General features: G+C 44.4%; 1 protein-coding gene across 2 annotated transcripts in view; it reads left to right on the top strand.

The window, feature by feature from the left end:
* WASHC2C (WASH complex subunit 2C) overlaps nt 1-22,209 on the top strand; it is a 146,968-nt gene that overhangs the window by 78,479 nt on the left and 46,280 nt on the right. For both annotated transcript variants that reach the window (XM_077454384.1, XM_077454383.1), the window contains exons 16-18: nt 652-744; nt 5,100-5,210; nt 12,880-12,999. In XM_077454384.1, coding sequence (XP_077310510.1) covers nt 652-744; nt 5,100-5,210; nt 12,880-12,999 — 324 coding nt within the window. The remainder of the gene's footprint in view (nt 1-651; nt 745-5,099; nt 5,211-12,879; nt 13,000-22,209) is intronic.

The raw sequence follows: 22,209 nt of genomic DNA, 5'->3' as shown, positions 1-22,209 counted from the left end.
CTGCCATCCTCTCTGTATCATTATAAGACATTTCAGTGTATTCTGTAAAAAATCTGCCTGATTGTACTTGTATGAGCTCTGCTCCCGGCACTCAACTGATTCCGAGCCGAGCCCTCCTTCTGACATCTGGTGGGGAGGAGGGGGAGAGAGGAGAGAGACATGTGTTAGCTAAGTGGCGGGAGCGGAGCTCATACGGGTACCATCGGCAAATTATTATTTTTTTTTTTACAGAACACAGGAAATCTTTTTTTAATGGTACAGAGAGGATGGCAGCATTTAGTAGCAGATTTGACAGCAGGAGTCGGGATGGGGGGAATTAGGGGCACTGGTGCAAGGAGGCGAGGGAGAGGAGAGCGAGGGAGAGCTGCAGATAGCATGGCTTCGGCTGACGGAATAACGCAAACGGACCTCAATGTCGGGGCTCAGCAGCCACAATTGTAATCTGGGGAGGGCATGGCCAGACAGGATCAGCCAGGTTTTTTAGGGTATACAGGGGGCCAAATGACACAGCACAAGCACTGTGCTATATACCATGCTTTAAGGGAACAGAACCTTTAACCCCGAAAAAATAACCGCTTTAAGTCTGCAATACTTAGCTTTGTTTCAGTGGCCTGAAGTCCCTTGCATTCATATATCTTTGTTTGGTTCTAGAATATACAGACGCCTGCAGAAAAACCTCAACCACCTGAACCTTCAAACAAAAGACTGACCAAGGGTCTATTCTCTGATGAGGATGATTCAGAGGTATTTTTAAATGAAAAATATAGCCAGGACAATATTTAGAAGGTCTCCTGGGCAGAACAACATAACAAAATGACCATCCTTGCAGATAAACATTGCAGTCTGTAGTTAGTGAAAAATTTGTGGCACTTATGTGTATTGAACCATAAAGTCCACTGCACTTTGCAGTTCCAGACACAACATGATTCACTCCACAAGGAACAGAATTACTCTTTTAATGACCACTCTTTATATGAAACACAGTGATCTATTCCTAAACATGTATTAACGCTTCTAGAGCCTTTCTTTATCATACATCATGGGACACAGGGCAGCCATAATAATTACTACATGGGTTGTACGCAACCTATATGTAAATGTACACTGGCAGATCAATCAAACAGAATGCCATCCCCTATATAACCCCTTCTATACAGGAAGTACCGCTGTTTTTTTTTTTGCCAGCGTCTGTAAGGTGGTGGTCGCTGATGAGATAAACATGTTCTTGGAGCATACTTGGAGGTCTGGGCGGTTCAATTAAGAATCATTCACTTCAGTTGGATCCATTATAAAAAGCTGTCAGCCAAAATGGATGGTACTCAAGTCTCATTGAATAGGAGAGAAGTCCTTGAGGTTTGCCTGTAATGCAGCCTTAAGGCTCTGGGCCCTGCGTGATGGAACCCTGTGCTATGTTGTGCTATACAGGTCCAGGGACGTTGACCCCAAATTAAGGGGGGCCCAGTCCTTGATGGTCTTTTATGACAAAGCCTGCTGTGATGGGTGAAGGTTGGACTCCTGTTATCTTCAGAGTCCTGCAGCAGGAATGGTAAGTCTGCATTTTTGCAGTTTCTCTTTAAAATAATAATAATCTGGCTGGTCTTCTCTCAGTTGCCACTGGGGGCAGTGTGCTGTTTAGTCATGCTCTATGTACTTCTTAGAAGAGTGGGCTGCTGTTTCTCCTCCAGCAACTAGAGGACGCAGGCTTGCTCAGTATGGCCTATTTCTATATTAGCATGTTTACCATGTGGACTGCAGGTTCAGCAGGGCCTCTTGAGACATAACAGCAGCCCACAGATATTAATGAAGTGTGAGTTTTTACAAATTAAATGTGTGGCCAGACAAGTTGCTTAAACGCATGTTTGAATAAACACGTTTTGCATAGATAAATGTGGCATAAGAGCATGGGCATCAGTGCACTTTAAGGAGTTGTCTCCAGAATACCATGCATTTGGTTTGCAGGAGCTTAGTTCGACGTTTGTACATAAATGTGTGTGTGTATGTGTGTGTGTGTGTGTGTATATATATATATATATATATATATATATATATATATATATATATATATATATATATATATATATATATATATATACACGTGTTTGCATAAACGCATGTTGGCATACATACATGTTTGCGTAACCACGTTTGCATAGATACATGTTGCGTAAACATATGTTTGCATAAAAAACATTGCATGGACACGTTTGTATAGACACGTTTCATAAACTCATGCTTGCTTATTGCGTAAATGCGTGTGCTTTTTTGCCTAGGACTACATACATATGTGCTTATTTGCCTTGAACTGCATAAATAAATGCACTTAAGGCAAGAATACTTGTATACTTGCATGTTTTCATACCTAGGTACATGACAGCAGGGGTTGCATAGCGGTAACCATTGTTGTTTTAGGCTGCATCCTTGAAAGACTGTTTATTAGCTTGGCTAATATAGTTGCTACATTATTTACCTGTTATACCAGTTAAATGGTTGCAGAAAAGAGAGGCAGCCGAGGGAGGCAGGTGCACCGGTATTGGGTTCAGTGATCTGGTGGTGTCCACATCTCCCGATGGACAGTGGTGTCAGGTGCATCAGAGCCACTGTGGTGTTTGGTATTGCTATGCTGTGTCCCGTGATGTAAGATGAAGAAAATTGGATTTTTCCTACAGCTTACCTGTAAAATCATTTTCTTGGAGTACATCATGGGACACAGAGGTCCCGCCCCTCTTTTTTGGGATATTCATTGCTTTGCTACAAAACTGAAGTACTTCCTTTGTAGGAGGGGTTATATAGGGGAGGACTTCCAATTTGATTGATCTGCCAGTGTCCACTTATAGGTGGCGTATAACCCACATAGTAATTATTATGGCTGCTCTATGTCCCGTGATGTACTCCAAGAAAAGGATTTTACAGGTAAGCTGTAGGAAAAATCACTATTTTAAAGTGGATCTTAAACCATGCTCTAAAATCTGAGATGAGCTTTAACATGTTAATGTCAAGCCAAAGGTTGCTTTTACTACTTTTAAATCTGCAGCATTCATTGTAAGAATTCATGGTGATTCTGCCATGAAATTGCCTCCTTTATGGGGTGGCAGCTGTCCCCCCGTGCACTTCTGCATTGTCGCATGCATCCAAATGAGACTACAAATGGCCGTGCCAACTCGCCTTGTGTTGGCTCAGTCCACTGTTGTGAACTATCATTAAACTGGTCCAGAACAATGATGTTTAGTCAACTTTGGAGAGAGTGCATGTAGACCTTAAGTGGCTGGAGTAGATGCAGGTAAAGATTTGAAAAAAAAAGTAATTTCATCTGGTTAGAGTTTACATCTACTTCGAAGGGGACCTTTACCCTTAACAGTTTGATAACAATTAATGTTCTTTAACAAAAGAACATGCGTTCCACATTAACAATTATGCTACCAAAACTAGTGTGTGTTGTAAATTGCCCACCATTTGTTGAAGCCCAATGCACTCACTTCCCTATTGGAAACTCTCCCCCTTGCCTTGGTTTTAAAATCTATGCGTCACATTCTTTAAGGCCCCTTTTACACCGAAGCGGTGTGCGTCGTCGGTAAAGCCGTCAATTTTGCTGCGCTATTTGGCTGATAGCGGGGCACATTTAGCTCGCTAGCAGCTGAAAAAGGGTTAAAACCACTGCAAAGCTCTGCTGCAGCAGCGCTATGCCGGCGGTATAGCCGCACTGCCATATTGATTTCAATGGGCAGGAGCGGTGAAGGAATGGTGTATAACACCGCTCCTTCACTGCTCCAAAGATGCTACTAGCAGGACTTTTTGTAGCTTCCTGCCAGCGCACCGCTCCAGTGTGAAAGCCCTTGGGGCTTTCAGATTGGAGAGACAGCAGCAGCTCTTTCAGGGTGCTTTGCAGGCGCTATTTTTAGCACTATAGTACCTGTAAAGCACCCCAACGTGAAAAGGGTCTAAGTAAAATGTGTACATTTTCAACCTTAACTGCATGTCTTGGCGAAGTTAGAGAGGAAGGCTGACAGAAGCTTTACAGTCCTAAAGTTCACAGGCTGCCCCTCATGGAGATGGGAGAGAATATCAGGGAGATAATACAATATCCTTGTAAGTTTAAATCTTTTGGATCTTCTTGGCAGCAGAGTTTGTCTTGTCGACCTCTCCGTCTGCTTTTCTTTTCTCCCTCCCTAATCTATGTTCCCTTAGCACAATCTGTGTCATTCCTTTTGCTTTCTTCTACCTTCAACAACAGTAATTCTTAAAGCTGTGAGGTGATCTGTCTCTAGTGGCTCTGATTTTAGGCACAGCGCCAGAGCAAGTGAACATGTGCAGAGCAGGGTGAGACGGTGCATTACTGGATTTTCAACAGTATAGACGCTTATTTTTATTATTTTACGAAGCTATACCTGAAAAAGGGGCCAGCCTGATGTGATCTATCAGGACTTAACTTTTAGCCCCTGTACACACGGTCGGACATTCTGCCAACCAAATCCGTCGGATTTTGTCCGTCGGATCTTGTCCAAAACTGTTGCATACACACGGTCGGACTAAGTTGTCGAAAAATCCGATCATTCAGAACGTGATGACGTAATTTCGTTACGATGGGACTACGTTCAGGCTAGTAGCCAATAACTTTGATGTAGGAATTTGATCTGAGCATGCGTGGCACTTGGTCCGATCAAAATTCTCTACACATGATCGGAGTATGTCCGATCGAACCAGTTGGTCGGAAAATATTTCCAACATGTTGGAAAATTGGGTCCGACGGATATTCCGACGGAATCAGTCCGATGCATACCACACACAGTCGGATTATCCGACGACACGGTCCAATAGGACACCTTCCGATTGATTCTCTGACCGTGTGTACAAGGGCTTAGACTAAAGTTCTGCTTTAACTAGAAGGTGTTTTTATATCTGACAGGTAAAGAAAAATCAAAGAGTGTTTTTTATGTACCCTGTGGAAGAGATCATGTTTGAGGGCACACTGTAAATACATGCTTGAGTTTTCAGCTAGATATTTTTAATAATTGGGGAAAATCCAGAAACTTGGGTTTCCCTGTTATTTCTGTCACTATTTGGCTTTACAGTGTTCTATCTAACCACCATTTCTGTCTTACCAGTCTGATTTATTTTTACCAAGTCAAACTGGCAGCAAGCCTAAAGCAGCAACGTCGGCAGCACCAGCAAGCAAAACCAGTAAAGCCTTGTCTCTCTTTGATGATGAAGATGAAGTAAGTTTTTTTCATTTCTAAAAATGGTATTTTAAAAACATTCTCATACCTAACTCATATAAATAATGGTATATCAACATTAGCCCATTGGTGTGATGAAAAGGGATGCTTGCTGTGTACCTGAACCTCTTTTGTTGATTTTACAGGCACTGCAATGCTGTCTAAAGTTTCCTGTTTGGTTTATTGAACCCTATGGATAGTAGTCCTGAGGGTACACAGGGGCTGATGAACAAAAGGCTGAAGCCAGCATATAGAATCTGTCATATCTAGCATTATAAAATAGAAGTCCATAGCACTTCAACCTTCAGAACATAATTATTTCTTTATGGTGCATCATGGGACACAGAGCAGCCATAATAACTGGGTTATACACCCCCTATAGGGAAATGGACACTGGAAAATCCAAAGACAGAAATTTCCCCCCTGTATAACACCTCTCATACAGAAAGTACCTCCGTTTTTTTTTGTGTTTTTTTTGTCAGTGTCTGGAGAGGTGATGGTTATGGTTGGAGAAGCTCTTCATGTTTTAGCATTAAGTCCCAGACAAAGATTGGTAAGGATTTAAGGAACTATATGATCGGATCCATCCAGATGGTACTTGAGCCTCAATTAGATGGAACACTACAAGGTGTTGCCTGTAATGTGACCTTTTGGGGCGCTGGACCCTGGAATCCTGTGCCCTTGGTAAGAAAAACTCCAAAAGAGATCCAGGCAGGGTGCTCTACAGATGTAGGGGGGACCTAGTCCTTGAAGGTCCATAGGAGACAGAACCCGCTGTGATGGGTGAAGATTGGAGTCTGGCTATAAGCAGAATCCTGCGGCAGGATTAGTAAGTGATTTCTTGAAAGACGTTGTGCACCATTACCTGAAGCAAAAAAAAAAAGATAGACACAGCCATATTGGATCTCCCCGCTAGAGGGCAGTGATGTCAAGGAGCCCGCTATGGTGCATGTATATTCTCGGTGATTTCCGGCCTCCCTGAATAGCCCGGCGGGCAGCAGGGATGGATTTCTCTGCCTGTACAATAGGTCTCACCCATGTAGACTCCTACAGACAAGCTGAAAGGGACACAGAGCAACTCCGGCTGGGCATGGGAGTCACTGTGGGTGGATGGATCAGGCACTGACAGGTTCGGTACAGGGGTAACTATCTGTGTACTGCCAATAGCTGATTACAGCTTGCAGGTGGATTGAGTGCACAGGTGGTTTTGGTACCGCCAGAGTTTGTTGCCTAGAGAAATGTCCTCCCGGAGAGAAGAGTGGGGGGCGGGGGGCACAGCAGCAAGGGGTGCCAGCCGATGTGCATCCTCTGTGTAAAACTCCCCTGAAAGGCCAAAAGCGAGTGGCCAATCTGAGCCATTACGGTTGTCTGGCATGGTGGCTACGTCAAAGGCTTTTGCCTCAGCCTACGTGACAAAGCAAAATTTGGCATCAGCTGGCCTACACCTGATCCCCCCCCCCCCCCATTGGAGCAGGATTGGGCAGAAGATGTGGAAGAAGTGGCTGTAAATGACCTAGAGGAAGGTCAGGCTGAGTATTCCACTTCCTGGGAATCTAGGTCGGAAGAGCCATTTTCAGCCTCCTAGTCCCAGAGATTGTTAATTTAATCCTACTGAGATGGTAAGGTTTGGTTTTAAGTTGCCTCCATTACAGGTCTCTGAGATTTCTTTCTCTTCATTAGGCTCTTTGCACCCTCCACAGAGTTCTCTCTCCCTTTGCACCCATTGTTGGAGCGATTTAATGAATGCTAACTGGGATCACCCTTGCAGGGTTTTTGTTCCTCCCAAAAGGTTTTTATTTTTGTACCCCTTGGAGGAAAAGTTTACAAAGAAATGGTGTATACAAACGGTGGGTGCTGCCATTTCTTCTGTAAATAAAAGTTTAATGGAATCTTTGCTAAAGGCTTAATTTGCTATTGCTGGCTCTGCAGCACAACCGGCGGTGGCAGCTATAGGAATTTTGTCAGTCATTAAAAGACTGGATTGAACAGGTAGCTAAGGGTTTGCTTGGTCAAGGGGAGTCTGCTGAGAAGTTGGCAGATTTACCTTGTGCCTTGTGTTTTGAAGCAGATGCTCTTAAGGATTCCATTCAGCAGGTTTCACATTTTGCTCTTCTGTCATTACATATGCACAGAATTCTGTGGTTAAATAATTGGTCTGCAGAGTTGCCCTGTAAAAAGTTACTAGCCAGGTCCCCCTTCCATGGGGAGCGCCTAGTTGGTGACGATCTGGATTAGTATATCCAAAAGATTTCAGGGGGGTGGGTGCACTTCTACCCGTTAGGAGAAGAAGTAAATGATCATCTTTCATGGCGGCTAGTGGTCCAATGCCAAGTACTTCAAATTCCAGGCCGACGGCCTCAGCCATCTGGGTCTAAAGGCAAACCTCCAGGTCAAGGGCTGAAGAAGCTTTGGGGCAAAGGCCTACCAAGACTGGCCCTAAACCCACCTTATGAAGGGGAGCCCCACTCAGTCAAGTGGGGGGGGAAGGCTATTACAGTTCTTAGATGCCTGGGAAGACGTGATCCAGCACAGATGGGTTGTTTCTATAGTGTCTCAGGGGTACAGAATAGGGGTGATTAAGCTCAAGTGGTGTATGCAGTTTCAGGAAAAAAGTCAGTTCAGACTGTATTTTTAAGGGAATGGCAGCCCAATTTTATTTAAAATAAACTTCACAGAAAGTCTTCACTCGCAGAGGGTCCCACCATCATTATATAACAGAAAACTTCAGCCTCCCGGCTCACTCACTTTTACTTAGTCAAACTCCCTCCTGGAGCTTACTTGCTCAGCTGCATGCTGCTTGGTTGCGGGCCACATCTACTTCCTGCAGACATACATGCTCAGACTTCTAGAGACCCACCTGTCTCTTTCGTGGACCCGACTCCTACACCAGGCCACCTGCCGGTAGGGTGGAGCTGTTTCCAAGTGTGAGCCCTGAGCTCTCTTCCTGAGGGGAATATAAACCCAGCCCACAGGTGTGCAATCATTATGCCTGTCTTTGCAAAAACCAGGCTGAAGGTGCCAATACACACCGTGACCTGGGGTCGCCTCTCAACACCCCCTCTTGGTTAAGATCCAGCATACCCACAGATCCGTTAATGAAAGTCTTGCTTTCAGGCACTGGATCATCTGAAGTCTCAAGGAGTAATTTCAGAAGTTCCAGCCGATGAGAAGTTCAGGGGCTTCTACTCAAATCTTTTCATATTCCCAAAACCAAACTGAGATGTGATGCCTATTCTAGATCTCAAAGCTCTGAAATCAGTTTCTAAACATTCAGCCTTTTCAGATGGAGTCAGTTCGCTCAGTCGTGGCCTCTCTGCACGGAAAACATTTCTTGGCATCCATAGACATCAAGAATGCATATCTACATGTACCAATTTGCAGCTCACATCAAAGGTTTCTGCGATTTTGTAGTGGAAGACCACCATTTTCAGTTTGTTGGCCTACTTTTTGGGTTAGCCACAGCCCCTTGATTCTGCCTCCTGAAATTCTAAGATCGCAAGGTATATCGGTAGTAGATACCTGGATGACGTATAACTCCATAGGTCAATCGGCCCTAGGTCTAAGGCTGAATGTAACCCAGGCAGTTTAGTTCCAGGAATGCCTGGGTTAGGTTTAAAACTTGTCAAAGTCGGCCCTACTGGCGGTTCAGCTACTAGAATATTTGGCTCTGTTATTGGACACAGTAAAGGCAAGGGTGTTGTTAACACCATTGAAGGTCAGGATTCATAAGAGATCTTGTCCAGGTCGTATGGGGGAGGAAATGGCCCTCTATACACCTGTGCATGAGGCTGCTGGGGAAGACTGTGTCTTCATTTGAAGCAGTTCCTTATGCACGATTTCATGTCAGACCTCTGGCATGAAAAAGGGAAATCCTTTTTACCTGTGGTCTGGAAGGTGGTGATGATGGACACCAGTGGTTGGGGGCAGTCCTGGAGGGAGCCACTGTCCAAGGGAAATGATCCTGGATGGAAAAAAGCTTGCCCATCAATATATTAGAGATTCAAGCAGCTCACTTGGCTCTAAGTTTCTGGACTACCAGGCTACAGGGATGCCCAGTCAGGGTCCAATCCAATGCCATGGCTGTGGCCTATATCAATCACTAGGCAGGCACCAGGATTCAGACAGCCCAGAAAGAGGTGGATCAAATCCTATCATGGGCAGAGAGATTTGTACCATTCCTGCATTCCTGTCAGTGGTATTCATTCCAGGGGTAGAGAACTGGCCTTTCGGACTTTCTATATCACCAGCAGATGTTTCCAGGGGAGTGGTTCCTACATCCCAGAATGTGTTCTTTAATTTCCTAGCAGTGGGGTGTCCCGGACATGGCTCTGTTGTCATCCAGGTTCAACAACAAGCTAGACAAATTTGTTTCCAGAACAGGGATCCACTTGCACTCGGGGCATATGGCTTAGTGATTCCCTAAGACCAGTTCTCCCTGATCTATGCCTTCCCTCCAATCCAGCAACTGCCACGGCTTCTGTGCAGGATAAAGGAAGAGAGAAAAACTGTGATTCTGGTAGCCCCAGCTTGGCCCAGAAGGACCTGGTGCGTGCATATTGTAAAGTTGGCAGTGGGAAGGCCATGGGTCCTTGCGCTCCGTCCGCACCTGTTTTCTTAGGGTCCAAGACATCTTTGTAAATATATAATCGGTAGGATTCTTGCTTTTTTGCAGAAGTGTGGAAATTAATCTGGATTTAGGTACGATTTAAAAGGTCAAATTTTGGCATTATCAATTATCTTCCAAAGGCCTATTGCTTTGCATGCCTTAGTTTTCAGCCTTTATACAGGGGGCGATTCAGTTGCTGCTGCCAGTCAAGACCACCTTTGTGCCCTTGAGATTTCAATTTAGTTCTGGGGGTCCTACAGAGGCAACTCTGAGCCCATTCGGCATATTTCTATGGTTCTCTTGATAAGAAAATTGTTTTTCGCTAAGGGTCTTCCAGGAAAGCCCATGAGACCTAGGGCTCCTCCTACCAGGACAGGAAATGCGTTAACCCCCACAAGCTAAAAGGACGGTCGTCCAGGCCCCACGTCAGTATTGGTGTTTCCTCCAGATGGAGGGGTAAGGTTTCCAGGAACTGGTTCCCCTAGGTCTCATGAGTATGGCTCCTGTGGTGTTTTAGGATGGTATACCTACCTACCTTTTTTAGGTCCCAGAGCTGCACATCCACCAGGAGAGCAGGCTTGTGGCTGCCGTCTCTGCTTCTCAGTGCATGGGAAATGGCAGCAATGTGGTGTACATCAGAGCTCGTAAAGGGGCGGAACTTATGCGTTCCAAGCTGGCCCACAGGAAGTACCCGGCGGGGTCACTATGAGGACGTGTGACGTCCACAGGGGGCGCCGGAGACGCTAGTTTCTGTCTCTAAACTGCGTGAACAGGGACGCTGGGAAGCTGGTGTTTAAAAGAGTGAAACCCAGCAGACCTTACAGACCAATCAGTCGGTCTCGCTGAGAGAGGTTTCAAGAGCAGTGGGTCTTGATGACCTCTTGCTTTCTTGCAGTGCCATGGGCAAGATTTCAACAACGCCCATTACAGCGGTTTCTACTAAGGGACTGGGATGGAGACTCGCGTTCCCTGGAATCAAGGGTCTTGTTACCCTCCAGAGTAAAAAGAAGCTTGTGGTGGTGGACGACACACATGCACCTAACAAGAGGTCTACCATGGTCCATTCCTATATACCAGAGGATCACAACGGGTGCGAGTTCCTGGAGATGGGGAGCCCACCTTCGTCGAATCAGAGAGCGCTTCTAGCGGTTCAGAGCATTGCAGGCATTTTGAACATAAATCAGGAGTCACAATTTCCAGATTCTATCCAACAATATCGCTACGGTTGTGTACCTTAACAAACTGGGAGGTACGAGGAGTCGGATACTTCAATCTATCTCCCAGGAGATTTTATCATGGGCAGAAGGGGATCTAGCCTCAATTACAGCAGTGCACCTGAAGGGTCCAGTGTCTCACCCATAGGTGGTTTCCTTAAGCTTGATGGTCTGGTATCTGAAGAAAAGATACTAAGCACCCAGGGGGTTCTCTGACAAAGTAGTCAAGACCCTGTTAAATTGCAGAAAACAAGTCACTAGAGCCATATATTCCAAGGTTTGGAAGAAATTTAAAGTGGTTGTAAACCCTTACAAACCACTTTGACCTACAGGTAAGCCTAGATTAAGGCTTACCCGTAGGTCCAAGAAATATCTCCTAAACCTATACGGTTTAGGAGATACTTACCTGAAGACAGCCACCGCTGTCTACGGCGCATGCGCCGTAGACATCGGCGCGCAGGCGCACTGGGCAAGCCGCAGATCGCAGCGATATGCCGCGAATGTCGGCTCCCGTACGCGGGAGTGACGTCATCGCTGCTCCGGTGAATCACAGCGCCGGAGCAGCGAGACCCACCAAGAAGATGGACGCTCGGAACTACAGGGGACAGCGGTGACTTTGCTGGCTCCTGTGTCAGGTAAGTGACACATAATGGACTACTATGCGATGCATAGTAGCCCATTATGCTTTACCTTTGCAGGGAGATAAAGAGGAAGTAAACCCATCAGGGTTTACTTCCTCTTTAACTCATTGTTATCTGAAGATCAAAGATTAGCTCATGATGTTACTTCAATTTTGGAATTTTTTCAAGAGGCTGTCGACAAAGGTCTTCCAGTTAGTACCTTTAAGGGCACAGGTGGCAGCTATCAGTGTTTTTTTTCTCCAATTTTCTCTCGGAAAATCCCACTATAGCTAGATTCTTCAAATCAATTTTTAGGTCCAGGCCAGTAGTGGTTAGAAGTTGTCCAACCAGAGACCTGTTCCTGGTGCTTCAAACTCTGGTAGAATTCCCCTTTGAGCCCCTAGAGGATATTTCAGTTAAGTTACTTACCTTAAAAACAATTTTTCTTGTGGCAGTTACCTTCGCTCGTAGGGTAAGTGAGTTTACAGTTCGGTGAGGGAGCCTTTCCTCACAATTTTTGAGGATCGCTTCACTCACCTCAAATTACAGACCACTGAGCTAACAGATGGTCAGTAAAGCAAGTCCCATTAGGAAAATATCCTCCAGAAACAGGCAGGAACTCCAGCTTATTCCCCTAGGGTGTAAAGAGGTGAGAACAAAGCTATATCTAAGAGCATACTGTTGGCCAGTTTAAAATGCCATTCTGCATCTCCTGCACCATCAGGTATATTCTGGATATGCATGTTTACAACAGATGTTTGTGAGTAGCACATTTTTAAATAAAAAGTTGTTTTAAACTGGCCAACGATGTGAACTTGGATATATCTTTGTTCTCACCTCTTTACACCCTAGGGGAATCAACTGGCGTTTCTGGAGGATATTTCCCCCTGTTAGCTCAGTGGTGATTTGAGGTGAGCGAAGCGAGTGCTTTGGGGGTGGAGGGTCTGTCACCATTTTTTACCTGAAGTGTGCTCCAACACGCGGACCCTTTTTTTGGTGATTGCTGAGATCTGTAGTCCTATCTTTCTGCTGGACCATATTGGACTGTTTTTAATTAGTATATAATTCATGTGCTGCACCCTTTTGTGTAAATTCTATTTGGATTATGTGATGATCTTTTGTGGTAGCTGCATTAATTTTTAGAGGTTTAACAAATTTTTTTTTTGCGCTGATTTGATTTATTTTATTTATAATTGTTGTAATACAATTTGCTAACTGGAATGTTTCAGGATTTGTTTGGTGCACCAGAAAGTAAGCCAATGCCAGCCACTACTAAACCAACTCAGCAGCCTGTATTGCCCATAGCCTCAAAAACCCAGAAGTCCACTTTGTTCACCAGTGTTGAAGAGGTAATGTTTTATTGTGGAATTATAATGTATCATATCATGGTGAATACATGATTATTATGTGTTAATGAAATAAAAAAATCACCCCAACACAATAAGTTGTGTTCCTAATACGGATGCCCGTAGCACTTTATGTTGCAGGTAATGATGGGAAGTGCACCCGCTGGCTTTCCAAGGGCAATGCAGCAATCACCTCCTAAAGCTGGCCATACGCCTATAGATTATCTGCAGATTTTCTATGGTTAGATGGAAAACGTGCAACGGATTTCGACATGTTCGCTAAACTGTGTGGATGGAGGAATCTCCCACTTTTTCCATCTAACCATAGAAAATCTACAGATAATCTATAGGTGTATGGCCAGCTTTAGAAAGACATGTGTAAAAGGTTCTGCTGTGCAATTACTCATACACTTACTTCTGCAGCTAATAACGCAAACAGAGATTCCAAAACTGTCGCACTGTAATTAGGCAGTGTTGAGTGCTCTTTTCAGTAGCACGTTTAAGTCTCTTGAGCAGTTGTTCCCAACCTCAGTCCCTAAGTACCCCCAGGAGGCCATGTTTTGGGATTTTCTCTTAGCTAAAATTGATGTCATAATACCAAGCCATTGACGTTGATTTAAAGCACCTGTGCTAGGGGGAGGCAAATTCCAAAAACATGACCTTTTGGGGGTACTTGAGTATTGAGGTTGGGAACCACTGCTGTAGACCATTTATAAAGGGCACTTTGTAGTTTTTGTTCATTTAAAAGTAATTTTCGATGTGACTTTCAATCTTTAATGTTACTGTTGCAAAAATGATAGGACTATACAACAGCATCTGCAACATATGGGTCATTAATCAATACTTTATTGTGTACCCAAAAAAATGATAAAGGTGTAAGTTATGCTTCAAAATAGGTCTATGGGGGGGCGCATGCGCGGCGCGATGTGGGACGGACGTGCTTGAGATCAGCTCCGTCTGACCCGGTCTGCCAAGCCAGATTTCCCAGGGCTTTTCGTCTCTGTCCCGGCCGAAAACCACCCAGCACCCCTGCGGAACATACCAGCACATGCCAAACCAAAAAAACCGGAGGATTAGCCGCTCCAAACACGCCACAAACCATATTCAAACTATGGAGAAGCCTCAGGCTAAAAAGCTTCAAGATGGCGCCGGCTCCTCCGTTGTCTCCGGCCTCCCCGCGCTGGCACAGCACACAACTCCTAACAGTGAGTACAGCTCTCCTCTCTCCAAGGCTGACCTAGATGATAGCCTAACAGCTATTTATGAGAAACTAGCTGACAAAATACAACATGAACTGCATAAAACTACCAGCGCTCTGACGCAAGAGATTGCTAACATAGACAGCCGCACTGACATTTTAGAAACCAAACATGACGAACTCTCTCTCTCCCACAATGACCTCAGGAAAGATTATGAAACCCTGGCCGACAGCTTTGCGTTTATGCAGGCACAAATGGAAGATTTAGACAACAGAAACAGACGCAACAATATTAGAGTTCGCGGAATCCCAGAGTCGGTCACCGACCTCGCTCCAGCTATCTCCAAACTCTTCCATAATTTACTACCAGATAAGCAAATATCTGTATTTACTTACGACAGAATTCACAGGGCCCTTCGCCCTAAACCAACACCTGACAAACCTCCACGTGACATCATCATGTGTATGAAGGACTTTCTACTAAAAGAAGTCATGCGTGGCTCCAGAAATACCCCAAATATTGTATTTGAGGGTCACAGAATACAGATATACCCAGATATATCTCCAGCTACACTTGACAGGAGACGCAGGATGAAAGAGGTCACCTCAATTCTACAAACTGCTAGAATAAGATATCGCTGGGGCTTCCCCTTCACATTGTCAATAATACACAATGGCTCAACCTACACCGTCTACAACATCATTGAAGGAAAAGAACTCCTAGTTAAACTGGGCCTTTTGGACCCCGAGCCTCCCGCCAGACCTGTATCCACCCCACGCTCTTCGCCGATCTGGTCAACACCAGCTTCAAGACGCCCTCAACGGGGTCAAGTAAGATGGCGACAATCCCCCCAGGACTAACCCCTTTCTTCATTCGAGAGTTGTCAACCACTTTACCATATCTATGGTTGCTATTGGAATCTCAACCAAGTTAACTAAAGTTCTCTGCTGGTTTTTGCATATACTTAATGTCTGAGAGAGGAATAGTCAGGTCCTCCCCCCTTCTTCCCCTTTTTTTTTTTTTTTTTTTTATTTTTTTTTTTTTTTTTTTTTTTTTTTGTCTTAATCCACTATATTTAAAAAAATTTATTATTTATTTATTTTTTTTCTTTATAACCTGATCACTACTCAGTCAACTTTATATCCACCAAAACATGATTCTGAACTTCCACACTTGAACACCATCTTTTTATATCACTATACCAACTCAAAAACAGGGGTTTTTTTTTTTTTGTTTGTTTTGTCGTCACCTCCTTTTATTTTTCTCACTGAGCTCACCTGACTGACTGCTGAGGCAGTGGCTCCAACATATGGGTACGACTATTCTACCCTCCCCCCCCCCCCCTTTATCCGCCGTCGCTGGTTTGTCCCCACACCCGCCCCTGTGCATGACGACTTCACCCTCTTATAGGGGGTGCCCCGTTAGGCACTGTGAGCGGGTTCAGGACATAATTGTCCTTCTATTTTTATTTTTGGGTCATTTGGCCTTTTGCCATATGACCCCCTTTTTCTTTTCGAATATCCTATGTTTCTTATTTTGTTGTTATTTGGCCCTTACGGCCCAGTTTAAAAAATGCATTGATATTGTTTGTTACTTTACATTGGTACAATGGTCCTACTTCACCATTACTCCTGTGATACCTCTTGACCTCATCTCATATCACACTATCCCCAACACACTCACAAGATCCATCTTATCTAACTTTCTCCGAAACGTGGGTTTCTATTACGATACACTCACACCACCTAAACTCCTACGTATCCCTTTTCAACTGACAATTAGCTCACCCTATGTCACCTCTATCGGTAATATATCTCTAACATATCTCACTCAATTCTTTCCCAATGGGCCTTAAAATACTTTCTCACAATGTCCAAGGCTTTAATTCCCCTCACAAATGCAAAAAAGCCTTTCAACATTATAAAAGACTAAAGGCCGACATTATCCTCATGCAAGAAACACATTTTTCAGCCACAAATCACCCTAAATTCTTTGATAAATCCTACAGTCAACTATACTTTACCACATTCCACAACAAAACTAGAGGGGTTGCCATATTTATTCGCAACTCTATCATTTTTGATATCCAAAACATTTATAAGGATGAAGATAGCCGCTTCATCATTATAAAGGGGAAGATTAATAATCGCCTTGTTACAATTTCATCACTGTATGCCCCTAATGAATCCCACCACGCATTTTTTTCCAAATTTTTTGACACCCTGGAGAAATTTAACTCCCCGCACTTGATTATAGCAGGAGACTTCAATCTAGCTGCTCACCCTGCTTTGGATAGAAGCAACGCAGCACCATCGTCTAAAACCTTTTCTAAATTTATGAATAGAACTCTCAACAGCTTGCAAATGATAGACACATGGAGAGCCCATAACATCGGCATTAGAGAATACACTCACTACTCTTATCCCCACAACTGTTATGCCCGCCTCGATTACATATATTGCACACCCATCCTGCTCGCAAACTCATCCAAAGCGCTTATCTACTCCTGCCCATGGTCGGATCATAATATAGTCTCAATTGATTTCTCTTACATAGGTTTGCCCCCAACCCCTTTTAACTGGCGTCTAAATGACTCACTACTAACAGACCCCTCTAACATCCAAAAGATCTCTACCCATATCGAAAATTACTTTCTTGACAACTCTACGGACGATATATCTCCCACGACTCTCTGGTCGGCACATAAAGCGGTATTAAGGGGCCACCTCATACACATTGCTGCAACTAAAAATAAAGAAAGACTTACAACAATTAAGTGCCTTACCAGAGATCTAGATCTCTTATACAAAAAAATACATTTTTCACCATCACAAGAAATTAATAGTCAGATTCAAGAAAAACGTCAACAACTTGACACTATTCTATCTGCAAACACTGAAAAGGCCCTAAGACATTTTAAGGCTAAATTCCTACTGCATGGCAATTCCGCATCTACTATGTTTGCACGAAAACTCAAACAAGAAATCAACCCACCACATTTAGATAAATTACGCGATAATAAGGGCAACCTGGTTACACACCCCCAAGAAGTTCTAGAAATGTTCACGTCTTTCTATAAAAATCTACTCTCTGACCCAAGCCCCACCCTCTGACTGGATAAATAACCTACGCCTCCCATCCCTTACAAATAATCAAATTAATTCATTAAATGGCCCTTGCACGGTTCCTGAAATCACAAAAATCATCAAATCCCTCAAAACGACCACGGCCCCAGGCCCCGATGGCTACACATCTTCTTACTACAAAAAATTCACTCCCCTCTTAGCTCCCAAATTAACTAACCTATTCAATTATATTCTCCAGGGTAACCAGTTTCCTGAGGAAATGCTCCTAGCCAACATGTCCTTGATCCCCAAGCCACATAAAGATCACACCCTTCCACAAAATTTTCGTCCAATATCTGTTCTAAATAACGACCTAAAAATATTCGGCAGACTGTTAGCCGATAGACTTGCAGCAGTCATTAACAATCTCATTCACATAGACCAGACTGGATTTATTCCCAACCGTCAAATAGTCGACAATATTAGACTTGTCACCAACATCATACAAGATGCCAATCTCCACTCTAAACCAGTTTGTCTCCTTAGCCTAGACATTCATAAGGCATTTGACAGCGTCAATTGGCCCTACCTTAATCATCTCCTCCCCAAATTTGGAATCCCTGACAAATTTCTACATGGCTTTAACGCTCTCTACCATTCCCCAAATACCAGGATCAAAATACCTGGCATGAACTCCAAATTCTTCCCACTTAGCAGAGGCACTAGACAAGGCTGCCCTTTATCCCCCCTCTTATTCGCCTTAGCCATAGAACCCCTTGCCCAAGCTTTAACCACTTGCCGACCGGCGCACGACGATGTACGTCGACAGAATGGCACGGGCAGGCATAAGGGCTTACATGTACGTCCTTGCCTGCCCGCGGGTCGGGGGCCCGGTCGGGCCCCCGCCCGGTGCCTGCGGCGGTCGGTATTCGTTCGGGAGCGATCCCGGACGAGGGGACGGCCATTCATTCATGGCCACCCCCTCGCGATCGCTCCCGACGAATGAAAATGTCCGGTGACATCACTTCCTCTCCTGTAATGTAAACACAGGAGAGGAAGTGATGTATTCTCTCCTCCGTGTCGGTATTTTTCGTTCCGGCACCGAGGAGAGAGCATCGGTGAGTTGCACAAGCACTACACTACACAGTAGAACATGCCAGGCACACTCACACCCCCCCTTTACCCCCCGATCACCCCCCAATTACCCCTGCCCCCCCAGTCACAGTGACACCAATTGCTTTTTTTTTTTTTGCATTGGTGTCATTTGTGACTAATAACTGTTGGGGCAGTTAGGGTTAGCCCCCTTTAGTTCTAATGTGCTCCCCTAACCCCCCCAATAAAGGTTTAACCCCGTGATCACCCCCCCTCGCCAGTGTCACTAAGGCTGGGTTCACATTGCAGCGGTTTATGAGAACGAATGTGATTCGCACCGCAGTGCAAATCACATCCGATCTCTGTGCGATTCGAGTTCAGCCATACATATAGTATGGCTGAATTCGTGTCGCACCCGCCGCAAATTCGCACGGGACCCTTTTTTTGGCCCGCAGCAGAATCGGATTGCATGGGTGTTCACACCATGCGATCCGAGTTTGCAGATCGCACTGCGATATGCGAACTGATCTGGGGGTGTCATTAACATTTCACTGACACTCCCAGCAGTTCGCATAGGGCAGTGTGAACTGCCGCCGGGAGGCATGTGATGCGGGAACCCGCCGCGGATTCATGGCGTTCCCGCATCGCTCCAGTGTGAACCCAGCCTAATAAGCGATCATTTTTCTGATCGCTGTATTAGTGTCACAGGTGACGCTAGTTAGGCAGGTAGGTATTTAGGTTCGCCGCAGCTTTTTATAGCGCCAGGGACCCCCATATACTACCGCATAAAGCCCCCTGATTTCCCCCTAGTTAACCCTTTCACCAGTGATCACCATATAACTGTTACAGGTGACGCTGGTTGGTTAGTTATTTTTTTATAGTTTCAGGGCACCCGCCATTTTTTACCTAATAAAGGTTTAACCCCCTGATCACCCGGCGGGTGTCATTTGTGACTGTAATAACTGTTAGGGCAGTTAGGGTTAGCCCCCTTTAGTTCTAAGGTACCCCCCTAACCCCCCCAATAAAGGTTTAACCCCGTGATCACCCCCGTCGCCAGTGTCACTAAGGCTGGGTTCACATTGCAGCGGTTTATGAGAACGGATGTGATTCGCACCGCACTGCAGTGCAAATCACATCCGATCTCTGTGCGATTCGAGTTCAGCCATACAGATAGTATGGCTGAATTCGTGTCGCACCCGCCGCAAACTCGCACGGGACCCTTTTTTTGGTCCGCAGCAGAATCGGATCGCATGGGTGTTCACACCATGCGATCCGAGTTTGCAGATCGCACTGCGATATGCGAACTGATCTGGGGGTGTCATTAACATTTCACTGACACTCCCAGCAGTTCGCATAGGGCAGTGTGAACTGCCGCCGGGAGGCATGTGATGCGGGAACCCGCCGCGCATTCGTGGCGTTCCCACATCGCTCCAGTGTGAACCCAGCCTAATAAGCGATCGTTTTTCTGATCACTGTATTAGTGTCACAGGTGACGCTAGTTAGGCAGGTAGGTATTTAGGTTCGCCGCAGCTTTTTATAGCGCCAGGGACCCCCATATACTACCGCATAAAGCCCCCTGATTGCCCCCTAGTTAACCCTTTCACCAGTGATCACCATATAACTGTTACAGGTGACGCTGGTTGGTTAGTTATTTTTTTTATAGTTTCAGGGCACCCGCCATTTATTACCTAGTCTCACTAGTGTACCCCTAAATTTAGGGGTGTCTACTTTCCAAAATGGGGTCATTTGGGGGGGGTTTGTGCCATCTTGGCATTTTATGGCCTTCAAAACTGTAACGCCCTTAGAAAGCCTGAAGGCGGTGCTTGGTTTTCGGGGCCCCGTACGCGGCTAGGCTCCCAAAAAGTCCCACATATGTGGTATCCCCGTACTCAGGAGAAGCAGCAGAATTTATTTTGGGGTGTCATTTCACATATGCCCATGGCATGCGTGAGCAATATATCATTTAGTGACAACTTTGTGAAAAAAAAAAAAGTTTGTAATTTTCCCGCAACTTGTGGCAAAATATAAAATATTCCATGGACTCAACATGCCTATCAGCAAATAGCTTGGGGTGTCTACTTTCTAAAATGGGGTCATTTGTGGGGGTTTTGTGCCATCTTGGCATTTTATGGCCTTCAAAACTGTAATAGGTAGTGAGGAGTGAAGTCAAATATTTACGCCCTTAGAATACCTGAAGGCGGTTCTTGGTTTTCGGGGCCCCGTACGTGGCTAGGCTCCCAAAAAGTCCCACATATGTGGTATCCCCGTACTCGGGAGAAGCAGCAGAATTTATTTTGGGGTGTCATTTCACATATGCCCATAGCATGTGTGAGCAATATATCATTTAGTGACAACTTTGTGTAAAAAAAAAAAAAAAATTATTTTTTGTCATTATTCAATCGCTTGAGGCAAAAAAATAAAATATTCAATGGGCTCAACATGCCACTTATCAATTTCCTTAGGGTGTCTACTTTCCAAAATGGGGTCATTTGGGGGGGTTTTGTACTGCCCTGCCATTTTAGCACCTCAAGAAATGAGATAGGCAGTCGTAAACTAAAAGCTGCGTAAATTCCAGAAAACGTACCTTAGTTTGTAGATGTGACAACTTTTGCGCAAACCAATAAATATACAATTATTGACTTTTTTTTACCAAAGACATGTGGCTGAATACATTTTGGCCTAAATGTATGACTAAAATTGAGTTTATTGGATTTTTCTAATAACAAAAAGTAGAAAATATCATTTTTTTTCAAAATTTGCGGTCTTTTTACGTTTATATCGCAAAAAATAAAAATCGCAGAGGCAATCAAATACCATCAAAAGAAAGCTCTATTTGTGGGAAGAAAAGGACGCAAATTTTGTTTGGGTACAACATTGCATGACCGCGCAATTACCAGTTAAAGCAGCGCAGTGCCAAATTGTAAAAAGACCTCTGGTCATTTACCAGCAAAATGGTCCGGTCTGAAAGTGGTTAAGAAATAACATCAACATTAAAGGGTACACCAAAGGTCCCCATGAATTTAAGTTAAGTTTATACGCTGACGATGCCCTATTATTTCTGTCTGACCCTCTCATTTCTATACCTAATCTTCTCTCTGAACTAAAGAACTTCCAAAAACTCTCGGGTTTAAGTATCAATATCAGCAAATGTTCAGCCCTTCCCATTAACATTCCCCAAAACATTTTACATCTTCTACAACTAAACTTCCCATTCACGTGGACCACGAGCTCCTTTAGGTATCTCGGTATCCATATCTCTCCCTCATTTAAATCCCTTTACAAGGAGAACTACCCCCCATTATTTTCCCACATTAGCTCCCTACTCAATAAATGGTCCACCTACCATATCTCCTTCCTAGGCAGAATCTGTGCCATTAAGATGTCCATAGTCCCTAAACTTTTATACTATTTCAGAGCCCTCCCCATAAAAGTTCCCAAAACTAGAATTCAATCCCTCCAAAGAGAATTAAACAAATTTATATGGGCAAATAAAAAACCTAGATGTAGCAATTCCCTAATGCACAGACCGCAGTGCCTTGGCGGTCTAGGTCTTCCAAACATTTGGCACTACTTCCTCGCTGCCAAGCTCTCACAAATTTCCCAGTGGCATGCCCCTACACATAATATCCCATGGAAAACTTTTGAATCAACTTCAATCCTTCCTCTATACCTACAAGGCCTTTTGTGGTCCGATCAATGGAATTTTCGCATTTTAAACAAAGCCAACATGATTGTTGCTCAACTTTTCCAAATTTGGGCAAAGATCAAAGTTCCATTTAACCTTGCCTCTACCATTTCCCCACTAGCCTCATATTTAGGTGACACAAGATTTTCACAATCAAAAGATGTTCATAATC

Source organism: Lithobates pipiens, unplaced genomic scaffold (genome assembly GCF_037356315.1).
Source record: "Lithobates pipiens isolate NorthernLeopardFrog02 unplaced genomic scaffold, aLitPip1_a1.2 Scaffold_25, whole genome shotgun sequence".
In the NCBI taxonomy this organism is placed as follows: domain Eukaryota; kingdom Metazoa; phylum Chordata; class Amphibia; order Anura; family Ranidae; genus Lithobates; species Lithobates pipiens.
The sequence above is the reverse complement of the archived record's forward strand: the minus strand, read 5'-3'. Positions and strand labels throughout refer to the sequence as shown.